General features: G+C 43.5%; 6 protein-coding genes across 11 annotated transcripts in view; 1 reads left to right on the top strand and 5 right to left on the bottom strand.

Moving 5' to 3' along the window:
• LOC126564444 (mucin-2-like) overlaps positions 1-18,055 on the bottom strand; it is a 363,283-nt gene that overhangs the window by 31,095 nt on the left and 314,133 nt on the right. The gene's annotated exons all lie outside the window — the stretch shown is intronic.
• LOC126565616 (ejaculatory bulb-specific protein 3-like) overlaps positions 1-18,055 on the bottom strand; it is a 142,033-nt gene that overhangs the window by 123,387 nt on the left and 591 nt on the right. The window lies entirely within an intron of this gene.
• Positions 2,801-3,411, top strand: LOC126565486 (ejaculatory bulb-specific protein 3-like). Its single transcript, XM_050222666.1, has 2 exons — positions 2,801-2,990; positions 3,074-3,411. Exons 1-2 carry the CDS (start codon positions 2,801-2,803, stop codon positions 3,409-3,411), a joined length of 528 nt encoding a protein of 175 aa, XP_050078623.1.
• LOC126563903 (kinesin-like protein KIF14) overlaps positions 3,955-18,055 on the bottom strand; it is a 107,768-nt gene continuing 93,667 nt past the window's right edge. Inside the window, exon 5 of the mRNA XM_050220694.1 lies at positions 3,955-3,964. The gene's annotated coding sequence lies outside the window, so the exon portion shown is untranslated. The remainder of the gene's footprint in view (positions 3,965-18,055) is intronic.
• On the bottom strand, positions 6,067-6,462 carry LOC126565622 (ejaculatory bulb-specific protein 3-like). The gene has a single exon (XM_050222818.1). The coding sequence runs from the start codon at positions 6,449-6,451 to the stop codon at positions 6,071-6,073; it is 381 nt and encodes a 126-aa protein (XP_050078775.1). The 5' UTR covers positions 6,452-6,462; the 3' UTR covers positions 6,067-6,070.
• Positions 15,964-17,769, bottom strand: LOC126564744 (putative neutral sphingomyelinase). Of its 2 annotated transcripts, XM_050221842.1 has the most exons (4): positions 17,730-17,769; positions 17,478-17,651; positions 17,219-17,402; positions 15,964-16,833 (listed from the first exon to the last, which is right to left on the bottom strand). In XM_050221842.1, exons 1-4 carry the CDS (start codon positions 17,765-17,767, stop codon positions 15,964-15,966), a joined length of 1,266 nt encoding a protein of 421 aa, XP_050077799.1. In that variant the 5' UTR covers positions 17,768-17,769. The 2 variants fall into 2 exon arrangements, with proteins under 2 accessions (XP_050077799.1, XP_050077800.1); XM_050221843.1 differs by lacking the exon at positions 17,730-17,769 and having other exon boundaries at positions 17,474-17,645.

Raw genomic sequence — 18,055 nt, 5'->3', positions numbered from 1 at the left:
ATGAGCGTTCTTGTGGTTCTCTGTGTTTTGACCTTTCGAGGTCAAAGTATTCTTTTAAGTATTTATCTCAAATGCTTCTGGTGGTTGACATGCATGGTTTAGATTTTTGTACACCATCTACCTTAAAGTCTTCACAAACACAAACATTGATCTTTCCAGTTAACTGTAAAATTCATCACCATTAGTGTGACATCGATTGCAACAGTCAACAGAAGCGCTTTCAGTCAAGCCACAAGTCAATGACACGGATTATAGCACCAGCGGCACGCACAACACACAGCAGACACCGACGAACAAATATGGACTTCCAATTACACTTAAGTCTATACCCCGTGTAGGGAGAGCCAAGCTGATATCACCACCGTAATGTCTTCGGCTAGCGGCTAGCGGCTAGGAGGCCTTTAGGGTGAATTTTCGATGACACTTACCATCTAAATTCTGAAATCATCCGCGTCAGTCTCGTACACTTGTTGAGATGAATATCGATTATCCTGAGTATTCCTTACACCCTTGCGTCTGACATGCAAGGTCACCGATCATTCGCCCAGCCGATCTAGATGCAACCGGCGTAAATATTCCTTATCAGAGTGCCACCGTCCAAATAGACCTGCCAAACAGAAATCGACTTCATTTTATGCAATGCTCACCATCTGAGGCCCTTGCTTACCTTTGGGTGAATCTCCGTTAAAATCCAACCCGCGCAGTGACGTTTCATCCTCAATGTACTGTGCCAGCACGATCCGCTCACGATCGTGAAACAGCACAAAGTTGCCCAGCACGAAGCAAAACAGTACCAGCGCTAGTCTGTTCCCGATCATGTCTCGTGGTGGTTTTCTAATACTTTAACTTCAAAACAAAACACGTTTTCTCACCGCGACGAGAAATCTTCGCGGACACACACTCGGTTTCCTCTCGGTGCGATAATCGAACGCGAACTAAGACGCGATCGCGTCTTTCGCACAATTGAGCTTCCCTGTTATGCGTCCCCACAATTGCTCGATTACGCCCGTCCGGCCTACAGCCACAAGGGATGGGGCCGGAGAAACGGGGAACGTAGGAGTAAAAGATCGGGGACGATCGACTCTCGTCGCTAGAATTATGAGTGTTTGTGCTTGTTCACTGCGTGTTGCTTTTCATTCGCGATTTGGGAGGGTTTTTTTGTGTTGTGGTCGAACATTGAACGACAGTTGAGCAAAATCACACCTTACACCATTCCTTGGTTTGCTTGCGGAACAAACCCTTAGCTGAGCTGTGTTTCAGCTTTGTCTGGCGCGAAAAAGAATGATCTTACTCCATCACAAGCTGAGCAACTGATTCAGCATCGTTCTCTTCGTCCCGGTACATGCAGCCACTAAATTGCTGCACATTATCATTTAAATTGATATCTTCACTTAATCTGTTGCGACGGGGAACGTTCGAGATCGAGATAAGGTCGAGATTTACATTACGAAACGTTTTGTGCGTGACAGTGGCTTGGTGACATGGTTCTAGTTTACTATTTCCTATATGTTTTACTAGATAAATGCGTTTCTACGACTGACCAAGTCACGCTCTCCTGAACGCACCTAATCAATTATGCTACTGTGAATGAGTGACGAATCCACCCGCCGTGCGCATGTTCTGAGTCACTTAATTTCTGAGCATTAGAGCTACTTAATGCCATCCGCAAGCGGCTAGCAACGTGCCAACCAGGTACTCGTTGCTGTCCACCCAGTCAAGTAGGCGTGTACATACATCAACTGACCGTTGCGGCATGTGAACTGCTAATATCAATCAGCAACTGTCCGTGCCTGCTAACAGATTCGGACAACGTGCCGTACTGTGGAAAAATCACAGGCTGTTTATAGTAAGACACAGGTGTGAATGGGGCTATTCCGTTCTATTCAATGCGAGTTTTTGGAGAATTATGATAGAGAAGCCTTGAGTCAATAGAATAGCAAAGATTTATGATATTATTTGTTGTATTCATTTTAAATTATATCACCTTTTAGAACTTTTTTTTACTTTTTCACAAAATTGTTTTTACAAAATTTTTTGTGTAATAATTTGAAAGATCGACGATTGAAAATCGTACCAGACTGCCTTAGCATTATGCAACCAGCACAACAACCATCCGTTACGCCTGTAGTGTATGCAACCGAAGTACATCTTTTCTAGGAATTTCGAATCATAATTGAATTTATCACAGCTTGTTTGTACTATGATTGTTTTAATAAATTAGAGACTAAAAATTGTCCCCTAATTAGTTGAGTTAGAGTACTTATTAACTTTTTTTAAAGGGAATTTAAACGACTTAAAAGCGATTTTCCAAACGAAACGAGTTCTCAGTGATATCCTTCGCTTGTGATTCTGATTTAGACAGTGTACGACACAAAAATTAATCATCAATCTATTTCTATTATAATAATCAAATAGAATGCACGTTTCGTATGAATAGAACAATTTTAACGACCAACGATGGAACTAAATTATATAAAATTTTATTAGTAAAGGATACGCAAGTCATCTAATGATCTTGTTGTTGCAAACTTTTCAGGAAAAACATAACGCAATCCTTGTTCTTGGAGTGCTAATAATGTCATTTGACATTACGGAAAAATGATTCACTGTTGCGGATCGCCTTGTTGCGATCCGCACGCAAGCTCCAGCCAAACATCGTTTATCCGTTTATGTTTACATGCTATTAGAGACTAAATAGGTAAAATTGCTCTCCCATTGCTTCTCTATAAAACCAGTATCACTTGGAAAATGCCACCGTTAGTTGGTTGGTAAAAGTTGCAAGTGAAAGAACACGTCTGCTATGGCGCACTATCAAACTCTTCTTCTCTTTGTCACCACAATAGTCGGTGTATTAATAGCCGAAACCTATGTGACCAAGTACGATAACATCGATCTAGAGGAAATTTTCAACAGCAAACGGTTAATGGATAACTACATGAACTGCTTGAAAGATGTTGGACCCTGTACACCCGATGGTCGAGAGCTGAAAGGTAGGTGACACTAGGTGACGAAAGCTTTCTTCTTGCCGAAAGTTCTTGATGTTTATCGCAACCCATCCCACCATCGATCGCAGATAACCTTCCCGATGCGCTGATGAGCGATTGTGCAAAATGCTCCGAAAAGCAGCGCGTCGGTTCGGACAAGGTGATCAAGTTCATCATCGCCAACCGGCCGGACGATTTCGCGATCCTCGAGCAGCTGTACGATCCGACCGGCGAGTACCGACGGAAGTACATGCAGTCGGACGCACTGGCCGAACACGTGGGCCACCACCAGGAAGATAACGCAAGCGGCGACGGAGACATTGAGACAGCCGATGCCCACGCAACCGACCATAAAGCGGTACCATCATCGTCTCAAGATCATGATCACGCCGAAGGACAAACGGATGCGAATGAAAACATGAACTGAAATCGGTTCCAAACGGTCCAATGCTTCAAAGAAAAATCCACAACCTCACCAACAGAAAAGTTCCAGTAGTTTCTTACCGTGTGCAATTTTTCTATCAATCACGCTGACTGATGCTCCTCGTCGACCGTGGTGGTAAGGCGACGACAGTTCACCCAGGTCCGATCGACTCCAATTTTCCCTCTAATGGTACCCTGCGCCATTCAATCATTAGATTGTGCTCGTGCTCGTGCACCGATCGGGCACGTGATGGAAGAAAGGTCGTCGTCGATGCGTTTTCGCTGCTGAAAAGTCATAATTTGCCCGCTGGTGTCTTCCCTCTCTCGTGGTAGGTTTTTCTTGCTTCTTGTCCCTTCCCAGAGTCATTAAAATGAAGCGCCGACCAAATTTATCGACCTCGCGTGCGTCTGTATCAGCGAAGAACGAAAAAAAAACCCGGTGCTTGTGTGCAACAGCTGCAGCAGTAAACTGGAATATGATTCATCCGAGTCGGAGACAAACAAAGCGAAAAAAACTATCAAACAAATGCCTCCACCGTTCGTTACAAATAGTTCGTCTATTCGTTCAGATGGTCAACAAACAAGCATCATACGGAATCCATTTATGATAGAGGTTTGATTTTTGTCGTTGGCGGAACGGAATACAGGCTTTTTATTTCAATCCAACTGGACGTGTTGGCTTTGCAAGAGCGGTCGAACGGTTTAATGGGAAAAAGTGCATACGAAATGAGTTGGATGTCATTAGCAATAGTGTGCAGGACGTAGTAGACCGTGCACAGAGCGAATTTGACACATGTTAGAACTGTGCGTTTATTATTCTGCGTTGGATGATTCATTCAGTTTTTTTCGCTGGGTGGTTGAAATGATTTCACAAGAATAACAATATTTTGAATAACAGAAGTGCATCGTAGAACACTACAGAATCACTATTGATAACAGAAAGCCAAGAAGAGCGCTTTAAGGAAATAGATAACTAGCGCGTTTAAACGTAAGTAGCATGAAAGACAGCTTGGTACTGTTTAGGCTGGGTTTAAATATTTTTAATAGGATATTCCTAGGCTTCTTCTAGACAAATGCGAAAAAAATGTCAAGAATCAGATTCCTACAACCCAAAAACATCCCAGACGAAATAGTAACGGATCGTTAACATTCGGAAAGAGGATGAAAAAAATGCAAATATGTATTTTTGGACAGCTACGACCAAAGCACCAAGCGATTGCTAAAAGGTGACTTAGAACCATGGTGAACATACTTTTGTAGATTGCTTCTTGGAGGTAGAATTGAAGTAATATTAGTCAATTTTTTAAGGAAAAAAATTAGAGAGAAGTTCAAGGAGGATTCATGTTGTTAAAGTAAAATTATCATCATCATCATTCTTATATCAATTGTGACAGGCTAGATCAAATGCCACTTAATTGCGTTTATGAAGGAAGATTAGCAAATAATCTGATCAAAATTGAATTAAATCTCATAGCCGTGCATTTTCGATATTTGTGTATAGTTCTGCATGTTACCTTGACGATCGACGACGACACAAACCAAGTTATCTCTTCTGTTCAGTGGTTGATTTTTATGAAATCTACTGATTTTCTTGTCCTATTATCATCTGCTGACATTTCCTTGTTGGGTTGTAAGTGACGACCCAAAACTGATTGCATAATTTGCTTTACATATTACGCAACTTCCCCCTCCAAAACGATCAACCAAACACACGCTACCCACAAGTTCTTAAGGATCATAGTTCAACCCATCCATAACAATAAGTACACCTCCGTGGCAACTCACAATTAAACCGGCCCTTTTTCAAACCCCCAACTATACACATAAAAAAAACCCGCCCCAAGCGCCAAGCAAGGGTGTAAACATTTCTCAAACCACCTTCATGACCATGGTGGCGCGATCGAATCATCGAAATTATTTCATTCCACGGCTTTCCTTTTTCGGAAGAAAACGAAAGCTTTTCGTGGCTCGCCCACTATATGAGTGTGTGCGTGATGTGGCTACTGCTGCTGCATGCGATTGCATCGCTGAGATCGTCCGATCGAAATGCATTCGGCAAGATTGGCGCTATTATTACTGCGCCACACTTAAGGATGAAACGAGTGATGAAACTTGGTGCAAGCAAATTATGCTATTATGCAAGCGGAATGTTCCCAAAATGGAGCGCCGAGTGAGAAGCAAGAAGCAGTAGGTCAACTGCATCGAAATGGGCAAATGGTATGAGAAGAGAGTTCGGATTTTGATGAAGAATTGACTTCGCATCAATGGCTTTTTTTGTTAAAATTGTTTGTCGGTATGTTTATTTCACGTTGGTGTATGTATACTGATGAAGTTGTTGACAAGTTTGAAGTTCACTCAGAAGGCACACTGCACACGTTCGCTCCGAACTGTTAGGGTAGGTTTTCATGTTCAAATAAAAACAACTTATTAACGCATTCATGAACCCATAGGATTCGACGATGATGACGGCTAACGACGCGGTGTCTCTGGGTGATGTCTGGTTTGCAGTTTGTTGCTCTTCGGCTATTGGTATGCATCCAGTTGTCTTAAACGGTACTCGCTCCATTTCGTCCAGTCATTTTTCCCATTGTCCGTCTCGTGAACGTTTGACACTGACAAAAACACAGCGTCTTTCGCCAGGGGCACACACATCAGCACACCTCTTACAGGTTGATGCCCTTCTTCTTGGCTTCATCACGGTACTTGTTGACGTAGATGTTCTCCGGATCGTACTTCTTCTGCAGATTTTCCCACTGATCCTTGCGGTTATCAATCAGATAGTTGATCACCTTCTCCGTGCCGGTCTTCTGCTTCTCACTGCACTTAGCACAGTCGGTCTTGAGGGCGTCCGGCAGGATGCGCTTCAGCTCGTTACCGTCCGGGGTGCAGCGGCCCTGATCCAGGAGACACTTGTAGTAGTTGTTGAACAGACGGTCCGACTTAAGGATCTCATCCAGATCGACACCATCGTACTTGGTGGTGTACTTGTCCTGGGCGGCAACGACGGCAACCAGGGCCAGAGCGACAACGACGAAGAATTTCATCTTTGCGGCGTGGATTAACTGGGGAATTGTGAGGCAAAAACACAGAGGATCGATTAGGCTAGTGGCACTCTATGGAAGTTATCGAGCTGAATGCTGTTTTCTGAACTGTTGGAAACATTTTAAATCTAAAGCTAAATTATACACTATTTTCGCTTGTAGCAGCTGACCTGTGACGCTGTTTGTGAGCGAGGCGAACATTACAATGAGTTGTGAGCCCCCCCGAAACAACCCGCTAACCTACTAATGTCACACAGCACAGTACCCTTGCATTGTGTTAACAAATCAAGACACACAACACACAAACACTGAGGCTGACTGTTGAGGCGACCCTGCTCCTCCACGTGGCGGATCGGAGCTTCACGATCCGGGATACTATACACGATAAGTGATGAGTCAGTGCTAGTTATCGCTGATTACACCGAAACTCCGGCACAAAAAGTGGGTGTGTATAGGTGACTGAAATATGTATCTTTTATGAATAAATTCTACCCACAAGCTAACGATTTACTGGGAGACAGAACGTCTCTTCTAAGAAATCAACCTCAACAACCGGTCACAATAAAAAAAAAACAAACTTTGCACCGCATGCGGGTAACGTCGCGCAAATAGTGTTTGTCAACATGTGTACGCAGCACATTAGAAAACAGGGAGATTGAAGCTTCCAAGAAGCAAAGATCATTTTTGGGAAGGGGCAAAATATATATTTTTCTTTTTAGAATACTACTCTGCTTATGAGAAACTTTACTAGCCTACTAGATAATTGAAATGTTTTCGTGAAAGTTTCAGTGAAATATTTCAATTAGCAGCCATTTGAAAGTGTTCTAATACGAAAGACTTCAACGAGTCTCATCAAAACGACGAACCCGATAGAGAGTAAACCGTTTAAAGCCACATAATTATTGAACCGCACTTTCTCACACGCTATAGTTTGATGCGCGGAGTTTATCACTCGTCATTATCAAACACTTATTCAGACCCCTTTCACCACATTCTACTTATTAGCACACTCGGTTTACTGTTCTAACGTTGTTTTGTGTAATTTATTACTTAACGCTTCAACTCTCAGTTCTATTGCTCAGCCACTATTGGTACAATTCTTAATCCCCTTCACTTTGGGGAACGCTTAACAAACCGACCAAGGAATCACGGTGATACTTACCGTTGGTGGTTGGAACTCGTTTGTTGCTCACTGAATACAGGCAGAAGCCAAACTGTGACTATCTGTGGCTCTGGAGCGAGCTTATATACCGAATCGGCAAATTTTGTTCCGGTCTCCCGACGACCTCCCCTGCCCCTCCTCCGAACCCTCCCTGTTGCGATCCCGGTCGTGTGCCAGCCGCACACCGTTTCTCAACATCATGCTCCTTCATGTTAATTTTTTGTCTGTGTGGTGTGTTTCCTATTTTTTGTTTCTTTTTCGTTAGGCCTTGGGCTGGCTTGTGTGTCTGTGTCGTCAGTCGAACCAATTCGAAGATTTCTGATGAGTTCGGTCGGTATCTCTCCCTCAAGCAGCAGCTGATCGTCTTTCCTGTTTTATCGCACGCGGCGATCTTCGATACGGAGGCAGCACCCAGCATCAGAGCTCTTCTTTTCGTTAAGGTGTGCAAGTACTCTTCGCTGCTCAACGGTTATATCCATCCTGCAAGAGCACGCTCGAGCCACGCAGTGCGAGTGGGATGTGAGTTGGTTAATTTTATTTATTTTTGGAAGCAGAAGTGTCTTCACGTACGCCCTCGGCCATATACACACAGACACCGGTTAGTGCTTATTGCCCGTGCGAGGTTTTTATCATCATCAGTCTTCAACCATGTCGTCTATTCACCGAGAATCCAGATTAAACAAAGGTCCGTTGAGGGCTTGGTGGACAAAGTACATGAAACTACTATCCTCAAGTTCAGAGTTTTGGGGGGAGAAGTCCAGAAATCGAGTAAGTGAGGATCAGTTGATCTTCTAGTCTCGAAGCATCCAGACATAAGCTTTTGAGCCTAGTTACTTGTGGGGAGATTTGGCAATCTTTTTCCTCGTCACCCAAATAAAACCAGTTATCAATAACTTCGAACGAGCGTTTAGACACGGGATAGAAATAGGAGAAATTGTGCAGAACGTAAAGCATAATCCTGGCCCCTTGCTGTCCAGTCTAATCGTTTGAATGTCAATCAAACGTTGGTACTGGATTTAACGGTCATTCAGCACGATCTACTGGAACGAACTAGATTCGCATGCTCGGGTCTGCTTAATCGTTGATCAAAGTTTGGCAATCGTCGGCAGAAAGTAGAAGAAAGTAAACGAAGAATTCAACCTTTTTTTTGGCAAAAAGTTATCAATCATACTTTACCCAAATAAACCAGACATGGGAGAAAGATTTAAGCCCTGCAATACCCGGTCGGATCGCAGACTTGTGTCTTGAGGAGAAAACCGGACAAATCTACTTCGCGAACTAAGCGGCAGCAGAGTCTACACTGTTGAGGTTTGCAGCATGTTTTTGCTCGCATTGATTTATGATTTCTTGCGATCAACTAAAAACATTCACACGAGCATCATTTGCTGTTGCTCTACAGCCTTGTCCTGCCCACGTAATACACCGTACAAGGGTATGCACACCCTTGAAACGTAGAGCAGTTGAATGGCGAGTAGAATTTTCCATCCAACTCCCGTGATCGATCGCGCCTAGTGTAAAGCGATAATCGAAACGCTTTCTCAACCCCAAACGCCATAATTATTACACCGTCGATGACCCACCAATAGTGCAGAAGTAGTAATGGAGATTCAACTCGTGCCACGTGTGCTGGAACGATTATGAGGGAGTTGGGGATCATGTAAACGATAATTTTCCACCCGACCGGTTGCCCATCGGCAATATCCGACTAGAATCCTATTGACACACACCCTCGCTTTAAGGCACCTTTTTCCCACCCTTTGCTCACGAACAAGTAATGCACCACAACTCTCTCCCTCTAACCACACAAAACCACCATCGGATCAACAATTAGCGCAATCTTCTCTAGGTGGCCTATTTTTCATACGTCCGACAAATGACAGACAAATGGCGGCTGTACGCATTAGTCATCATAAGCGAACAACCCCTAGGAAGGGCGATGAAGGTTTTCCACGTCGCGTGTCCGTCTAATCGATCACGAACAGTAGAAGGCAATTATTGTTATCTATTATCTTTTTCTTTACGCTAGCTCTACTGCCGAGTGTGTCAGAATACACTTAAAAGTAGCTAACTCCGGAACAATTCCTGGCCAATGTTCTCCGTGTGTGTCGTATTGTTTTTTTTTCACAAAAGATATCAATTAGTACACGTCATCGACGTTTTGTTTTGCAAACCATAAACCTCAACAGCTAGAACAATTATCCCGCTGCCAAAAGACCTCCTCTAAGACGCACTTTGGGGGTGCGGAAATTGGTTTCCTTCTAGTTTTGTGTTCTTTTCCTCAACTCGAATCTTACCCCTGCACCCATCCACGTCACCAACGATTGCTAAGCAAATAGAAAATGCGATATCCAAGAAACCACAAAAAAAGATCAATAATAAACAGACCGAAGTGCGCAATAAACATTAAACTGGAGAGAACATGCATGAAGATCGCCTGCAAACGGACAACCAACGAAGCTCCGTAATTACACACGCCAATCGGAAATTATCGCACTTCTGCCTTGCTGATGCCAAGCTAGAACGAGCGGTCCGGGAATTCCGAAGCCCCAAAATTGACCGCCAGAAAATTGCGCAAATCACACTCGCGATCTTGCTTTCTGTTTACTTGTTCTGGTGGTGCAGACTGGCTGTGTTAAAAATGTGTGGAATGCATTATAAGATCCTCTAGTAAGAATTCAAGTAAGAAATCACTCTTACTCTACTCTAATCGATCTGTATGATCACTTTCATCTTCTATCGATTCGGTGGCAATTAATTCCACCTCATCATGATAGCTTGTGGTTTTTCTTCTTACCATAACCGGAAATAATTGTTTTGTTCATTAGACTCATCCTCAAATAATACCATCACAAAAGCCTTCCGACTAGGCCAGTGAAACTTTGTGGATTCTTTCCATTTTCTCCTTTCCTTGCATACACGAAATAAGTAAACAAAAAAGCATCCACTCGACCTCTTATAAGATTGAATTGCAAACGTACCTAGCCGCATTTGGGAGGACATTATCCGATGAGGTGAGAGATTTCAGCAAACCAACTGTCCACTACTTACGTCACGGTTGAGCAAAGCGAAAGCACACTTATCAGTTTATTTGGAGGAGGAAAAAATGTTTACCAAATTTGGAGTCAGTATATGAGATGTCTGGGGTGAATGGAACTAAAAAAAGGCCTCTGTCTGTCTATTGTTTACATCTTGTCCTCTTCGTAAGACAAACATTTCTATCGGGGTTTGCTTGTCTGTTGTTTGCTCTATCTCTTGAGAGCATAAATAGATATTAAAATAAAACATCATCAACGATCAGCTGATATTCTGATAGCTGAACGTAATTTCTAGGTTGTGCTGAGTGCCTCTTCTCCTTCTTCTCCTTTGACTCGAAAATCTTGATACCTCTTTTTATACTTGCTTCTTATATGACTCTTACGTGTGCGATTTAGTGCCCCGGTATTGAGTCTCGTATACTGAAGGTCTCTTCTTCACACTACAGAACCGGGCTTCGAACCCTATTTTGACCATTCCGCCACAGTGAGGACTGACTATCCAACTACGTTAAGACATCTATTCAAGCATTCCACAGTAGGCATGACCTAGTAGGCCATGAAGGGAAGTAAAGAAGAAAAGGGAATCCAGCTTCCTGAGCCTTCCTCAACTACTCCGTTGGTATGAGCATACTTTGATCAATTAGCTCTAAGATTAAGATGGTCCTCTGAAGCTTAAAATTTAAAGCATCTTATACTTCTTCTTCGGTCCTTCAACATGGATAATCCTTGGGTTGCCGTTTCTGTCTTCCATGACTTAAGTTATCTCTAGCGAAATAATTTGACCCACGTACGGTCCCTTCGTGTTAGCAACTGACCCTGCTACGAACCTACCACCAACTCACCACTTCATGGCCTCCTCATACACATTGCCACGATTCACCCGATCGGTAAAAGCTTTATCGTGTGTTTATCTATTTCGCTAAACCAAACCAAACGCTGATTACGAAAAAGTGTCCAAAAATGAGCTGCACTTTGCGAGGAAAGGTAAACATTACACGACCCAGAAAATACGTAACAAGCCAAAGTACAGTGCTCGCCAGAAAGGAAACGGAAAGGCGATCGTTCACACTATTTTGCTATTTAGTTTTGCCATGTCTTGGTTATCGATTGTTTACGCTTAGATGCGGCTCAATTGTGTCCTAAAGTTTTTTTTTCTGTTGTTTTGATGTGAGGAACCTTCACTAGGCATTGAAGAACATGTGTTTTCATGATCTTCTGATATTATTTATTCTTATCTAAGCGTTTAGTTTATCAAATTGGAGATCATAAATCAAAGGTCCTCTTAACTTTGCCATATTCGACACCTTATTAGACGGTGTGGCACCCTCTGAGCGATTAACATTACCAACATGGTTAGCTAAATATGTGTTAATTGTTACCTTCTGTTACCTCCCTCCCTCCCCCAAATTTGCACAAAACACACGAAAGCTCAATGTTTGTGTTGACGGTCAATTAGAGGTGGATTAAAGTGGGTGGTGAGAAAATTTTCCATCGTAAATCTCGACCGTAATTGGCTACGCCTGGTAAACGGTTTCCAGTTAGTCACACCGCACGTTACGCACGCAGTTAATCCATTACACGCTTTTTTTTGGCGGGGCATCTCGAGGCTTAAGCCAAAAAAAGTGAACCCTGCGAAACGAATTGAACTGTTTTGCTTGTTTAGGTGTTTTTTCCCCACAACCCTACTTCAAGTCGAGAGATCTTCCTAATGATGGTTAGTTTTGCAGCAGCCGATGCGATGTACTACACTTTCGATGACACTTCTGTTTCTGTCTGGCTGCGCAAGTCAATGGCCTCCGCGTGCGTCATTGGTCATTATATGCGTCTTGCAAACAGCTAGAGTGGGTAGAGTTATGGTCTGTTTTTTCTGTCTGAAGCATAAAAGGGGGGGGGGGGGGGGGTGTAAGGGTGTAAAAATACGATCACTTTGCAGATCACGCTACTAGCTGCTGCATTTCCTGACGGCAGCCACTTATCGCCTCTTTAAAATTGTTCAAAAAATTGTATCCTTTTTTGTGTGTATTAAATATTCTCTTTAGTGTCTAACAAAACAATTGTGATGTCCTTCTCTGTCAAAGAACTATTTCCTGATTTTTAAACAAGGCCATCATTCTTGCAAATTTGAGCTTAACGGACTCTTTGCAAGTCAGAGTACAGCATCATCGACTTTGACAGGATATCAATTAACAGATAAACGATCAATCGATGCGCTCATACGTGGGCATGATTCATGAGACATCAAGCAACAAGGAGTGCTTAGAGAGGAAGAAGAGAACAATATCACCAGCTTGGTGCAGTCGACGTCTGGGTCGTGTCTTCCAGACGCATTTGAAATTGTAACGTCACGGACACTTAATTCCTCTGCCCTTGGAACCACAGACGAACGGTCAAAGTCGGCAAATCGATCGATAGAGAAGTAGTAATTTTGACGATTTTTTTTGCTCATGATTCACGTGTATCTTTGTATACACTACGCATACGTTACGACGTGCAAAAACTATAATTGTAATGTACAGTTTCGGAATTCCTCAAACAGACAATTGGAGAGAAATATCAGAAAGGATTTCGATATGGAAAATCAAACACTGATAAGATCTTCCCGTTTAGGGGTATCTTGGAGAAGAAAACCGAATCTCTGATGATAGAGAAAAACTAAAGAAGATCTTTCGAAACTCCAAAGTGATATTGACTTCATGGACCAATTTATTCCAGATTGTACAGAAAGGCTACGAAATGTTGACAGACGAAGCTGAAACTGTATAAGACATTTATCAAGCTTTATGGGGTGTACCTTACTATTGTGCAATGAATTAGAATTGAAAGACTCTTCTTAGGACGAGTCATGTCATGTGCATGGTACCAGACATCACAAGTTTAACCAAGATAGACTCCAGAATTGTAGATCGTCAAACGGAACCGATTGTAATGCACCAAAACTAAGTAATTAGTATCAGTAAACGGACTGTCCTACTTCACATGCCATTTTCCCTTTTCCACTGGTCTGGTTTGAAAGTAAAACGATTGCATTCTAATAAACAAAAATCCAAACAAAAATGATGTAATTTCTGCAGTTCCGCAATGAACCTGAAAAGAGTGGAATGAACAACCCCTCAAAATAAATGTCTACTATCAGCTGATGTGAGCAAATAAAAACGACAAACTTATTACCCTCTTTGCGATGCAAAACTGTTGTACACAGCCGGATGGAACAACCAGTATACACAGCCGGATGGAACTAGCACGCGAGCTGCAGAAGTGAGATAACTTGCCATCACCAGATCATTGACCTCCGCATGTATGCAAGAACTCTTTTTCTTCGGTGTAGTAGAAGAAGAAACGATCTTCTCAATCTTCAACATACACACACACAGAACTCGATATGCTCCAACATTTGACAGGCCCACAATCAATCATGGACACATCATGACAAGATCATGTGAATAACTTCTAGCCCAAGAAAATGGGCCCGACATGTGGAGGATTATCTTTCGCTTAATTCCGCCTAAGGCCTAAGATTGTCCCAGACATTGGGTTTGTAGCACATACACACAGCACGAATTTAAAAAAAAACTAAAGATACGATTCGCCTGAGGCATACAATTGCCAAATGTTTTTCCTTTCCTTGCTGTTTCCGCCTGATTTCTCTCGCAAGATAGTCGAACGACGAGTCGAACGTTCCAAAGGCACCTTCGGCACCGATCGAAGCACCGCCGTGGATGGCTTTCATCTTGGAACTCATCCAACCGTCCGGCTCGACTCGCCTGCAGAGCACTGCGCACTCTCTGTCCGTGAAGCGCAGAAAAAAACGAGATCAAGTTCAAGTTCACAGTCGTAACGTTTAATCACGGCCATCTCCTCCGCGCAACGTCGTTACCGGTGCGCGTTGTGCAACGAACGCGCGCGTCAGGTCCGGCGGGTCCCATTTAGTACCGGCACATGCAGCCTAACCTAACCTGTCTAATGCTCAATGGAGAAGGGTACTTTTCCACCCAAGTAATGTCGGTCAAGTCAAAGACGTCACACATTCGACATTTCAGCGGAAATTGGAACATTTCCATCAAACAAACCGGTAGCTCTTGTCGGTTTTGTTTTCTTGCATGGGAATTCCCTCCTATTGCGCTTCTGCTTCCAGGAAGCTCGCATCGAAAGGTATACATCCATATTCAATATGGCCGCATGTCGATCTCTTTTTGCGTCACGTTGGTGCGCCCTTTCGATGCCAATTGGATCGAAGGCGCATGCGTTGATATGCTGTCGAATGTTCTATCCTAAATCTGCGAATCAGCAAATGGCTACATTACATTACCAGGAAGAGCCCTCAGACTTGGCAAATGACTTACGAAATTACGGAATTGAAGCACAAATAATGCCTTCAAGATTTGCTTCATCTCTTCATTCGTGGAAGATGGATGAGTTTGAATAGTGCTACTACTGCTGCTGCTGCTGCACTTGAAACTTGTCTGCTCCACTATTTTGCAGCTCCGTTCTTCTGATGCCTCCTCTTCATTGACGTCATTCTAGGCGCAATTTGTTTCGTGATCTTTCGAGTGTAACATCAGTAGTGCGCCTAAGAGATATTAATCGGATTTCTAATAATTGCGTGCAATAATAAATGATTTTTTGTTGTTTCGGTTACCTGTTGCCTGTCGTACATTCGAAGGGTCGGCATTGGAAAATAAATGCTGGAAAATTCTTCAAAAAAAAAAAACAGATTACTCATAGCTAGAGTATCTGCTTTTCTGCTAAAATGCTTCCAACCGTATCCATCATCACATCCTTCCTGTAGATGTTTTGAAGCTTAAAAATAAAATAACTTACTCGCTTGTCTCTATGGTTCATAAACCACCACACAAACTCTATCGGGCTGACTCAGCTGATTCGATCCGATATGGGTGGAAAATCGTTGTCCGACACTAAATGGTGTCAGTAGTGCATCATTGTTCCTCGGCGCTTATCGCTCAACCACAATCAAGGGAATGCCCTGCACGATTGCGTGGCAGCAATGCAACTGACCATGGATCAAGTTTTCCCTTCGCGTTCTCGGTACACTTTAAAGCTAAAATCTTGAAATCGAAAACAACAAACCGACGCATTTAAGTGTTTTTCTCCCATGCATGCCGCTGGTCTAGCGTGCAACACAGAGGGAGACTTCTATTTCGGGGGAATGTGTTGTTTCTATATCATCCTGCTTTAACAAACTATTTGCCAGATGCCTGTACTGTGTCTGGTGTGCGTTACAGCATCAGCAAACGTGGAAGGTCGAACACGGAATGGAATCGCGGAAAAAAACGCACCAAGGAGGGCGTTGGATCAGTTTTTCATTTTTCACTCGTCGCTCCACCGTAACCGGTCGACCCATCGAGACTATACCCCTTGAGGGCAATTTCCATCGACAGCTTGCCCGCCAGTATACCGTGTTTTTCCATCACGTTCCAGATGGTGGCCATTATGACGAAGAATATGATGACAGCACACAGCAGAAACTTGAGCACTAAAAAAGCGATCTTCAACCCATACGGTGCCTGCAGTTCAAGCAAATTGATCAGCACGATAATCACCCCGATTGCCATCAGTGTGTAGCTACGGCGGTGTGATTCCAGCTGCTTTAGACTTTCGTTGCAAATGGCTACACTTTCGCGCAGTGCCAGAACTGCCTCCCGTTGCGATTCTTCCCGTGATAGACGATCACAGCTTTCCTCCTTGCCACTGCTGCAGGCGATCAGATTCTGGATGGTGGAAGTTGAAGAACTTTTCTTCAGGATCAGCTTAGCGTATACCGCTTCATGATCGGAATAGCTAAATGTTTGTCCTGGGACACGTCCTGGAAGTGGTAGCCGATGCTCCAGTAACCGTCCCTCGTAATTGTCCCCTATCCGGTACATTACGTAGTCAATCCGTTTCCCATTGGGCTGTTGCTTGGCGGCCGTTGGATCAGTGTAGCTATTCGTGTGACATTCGTTCGTGCCGACAGCACTCCCGATCGCTTTACGATCGTACGAATCCTTCAGTTTGGAGCTCGTCACCAGCACACGGTAGGCAAGATCGCCCGGTTCTGTGTTTAGATCGCCGGCCAGCACCTGCAGCACCGACTGGCCGCGTGTGCTTTCAATGAACTGTGCAGTATCGTGCGCTTGTATTACACGATGCGCCATGTAGTCGTCACACTGTCGGTTGTACTCCGCGTGAAGCTGTTTTGTCCGACCGGTACGATGGTTTCAGAGTGAGGAAGAAGGAGCAGGAAAGGAAAGAAATTAATTTTTTTTTTTGCATTGCGAATCAGCTTGGGTCGTTGTGAGGTTGTAGCATTAACATATTATGGAAATAAAGAGCCATGCGTCTCCACCGAGTGATCGATCGATCATAAACTATCTTCAACTGCAGGAAGTAGGAAGTTACTATAATTTCAAGATCAGCGGTGTCTAATCAACACCGCGTGGCTTACAATATAACAAAAAGGGGTTCACCAACGATATCTTAATGCCACCAATCACGTCACAGTTGACTCGTATCGGATCAAAATCTACTAAATAGAAGCAGCGTCTCGGGGTTTTCATGATTAATGGATAAACTTACATGAGCAACGTACACATGCACCAGCTGATCGTTTACGGAGATCTTTGCCATACCGACCCCTTTCCCACCGAACCAATCGCCGTGCTGGATGCGATGCATGTACCCATTCACGGACCAGGCGTGGAAGAAAGCCGATACAATCGGGTAGCGCGAGAGAATCGCTAACCCTGAACCGACGACACCGCTGCAAGGGTGGGGAGAAGGAAACAAAGCGATGATTCATTTTCTATACCATTTTCCACTATCTTTTCTGACCTACCTATAGAAATAGTGGCAAAAGGGAAGAACATTTTCCACCCGCTGTCTCAAATACTGATAGTCACTGTCCGACCATACTTCCTGCAGCGAAACGATATCGTAGTTACCACTGGCCAGCACATCTCCAATCGCTTTCACGCGAACTTCCCGATCCTTGGACACGTACGGAATGCCCCTACGGGACATAAAACGAAGAATACAAAACCAGGACGAGGTCATAAAAAATCGATCGGCGATTCGTTCTTGTTCTTACCATATATTGAGCGTTAAGATGCTTAGCTCCATCGCCATTTTTCCGCAATCCGGCTAGTTCACTAATTTAGTACTAAAAATGCTAAAGTTACACCAAAATTTAACATAAAACTACTATCCGAAAACTACATAGGCCAGCAGCGCAACACACCGCACACCCTCTGGAATTGGAAATGTTTTGTTTTGGTGGCGAAATGAAAGAGATGGCACCTATAGCCGAGCTGTCAAACTTCGGCATATTCGTGAATCGCGTTCTGGAATACAATATTCAAGTACTCGACCTTGCCCGCATAAACGTTGCGCAATATTTCAATGTCAATCCAAGTG

The sequence above is a fragment of the Anopheles maculipalpis genome, chromosome 3RL (genome assembly GCF_943734695.1).
Source record: "Anopheles maculipalpis chromosome 3RL, idAnoMacuDA_375_x, whole genome shotgun sequence".
Classification (NCBI taxonomy): domain Eukaryota; kingdom Metazoa; phylum Arthropoda; class Insecta; order Diptera; family Culicidae; genus Anopheles; species Anopheles maculipalpis.
The sequence above is the reverse complement of the archived record's forward strand: the minus strand, read 5'-3'. Positions and strand labels throughout refer to the sequence as shown.

Coding starts and splice junctions, on each gene's coding strand:
- LOC126565486 (XM_050222666.1), top strand. CDS start 2,801: ATGGCGCACTATCAAACTCTTCTTCTCTTTGTCACCACAATAGTCGGT. Junction 2,991..3,073: donor CGATGGTCGAGAGCTGAAAG/GTAGGTGACACT, acceptor CATCGATCGCAG/ATAACCTTCCCGATGCGCTG.
- LOC126565622 (XM_050222818.1), bottom strand. CDS start 6,451: ATGAAATTCTTCGTCGTTGTCGCTCTGGCCCTGGTTGCCGTCGTTGCC.
- LOC126564744 (XM_050221842.1), bottom strand. CDS start 17,767: ATGGCGATGGAGCTAAGCATCTTAACGCTCAATATATG. Junction 17,652..17,729: donor ATCTTAACGCTCAATATATG/GTAAGAACAAGA, acceptor TATGTCCCGTAG/GGGCATTCCGTACGTGTCCA. Junction 17,403..17,477: donor TTTTGCCACTATTTCTATAG/GTAGGTCAGAAA, acceptor CCACCCTTGCAG/CGGTGTCGTCGGTTCAGGGT.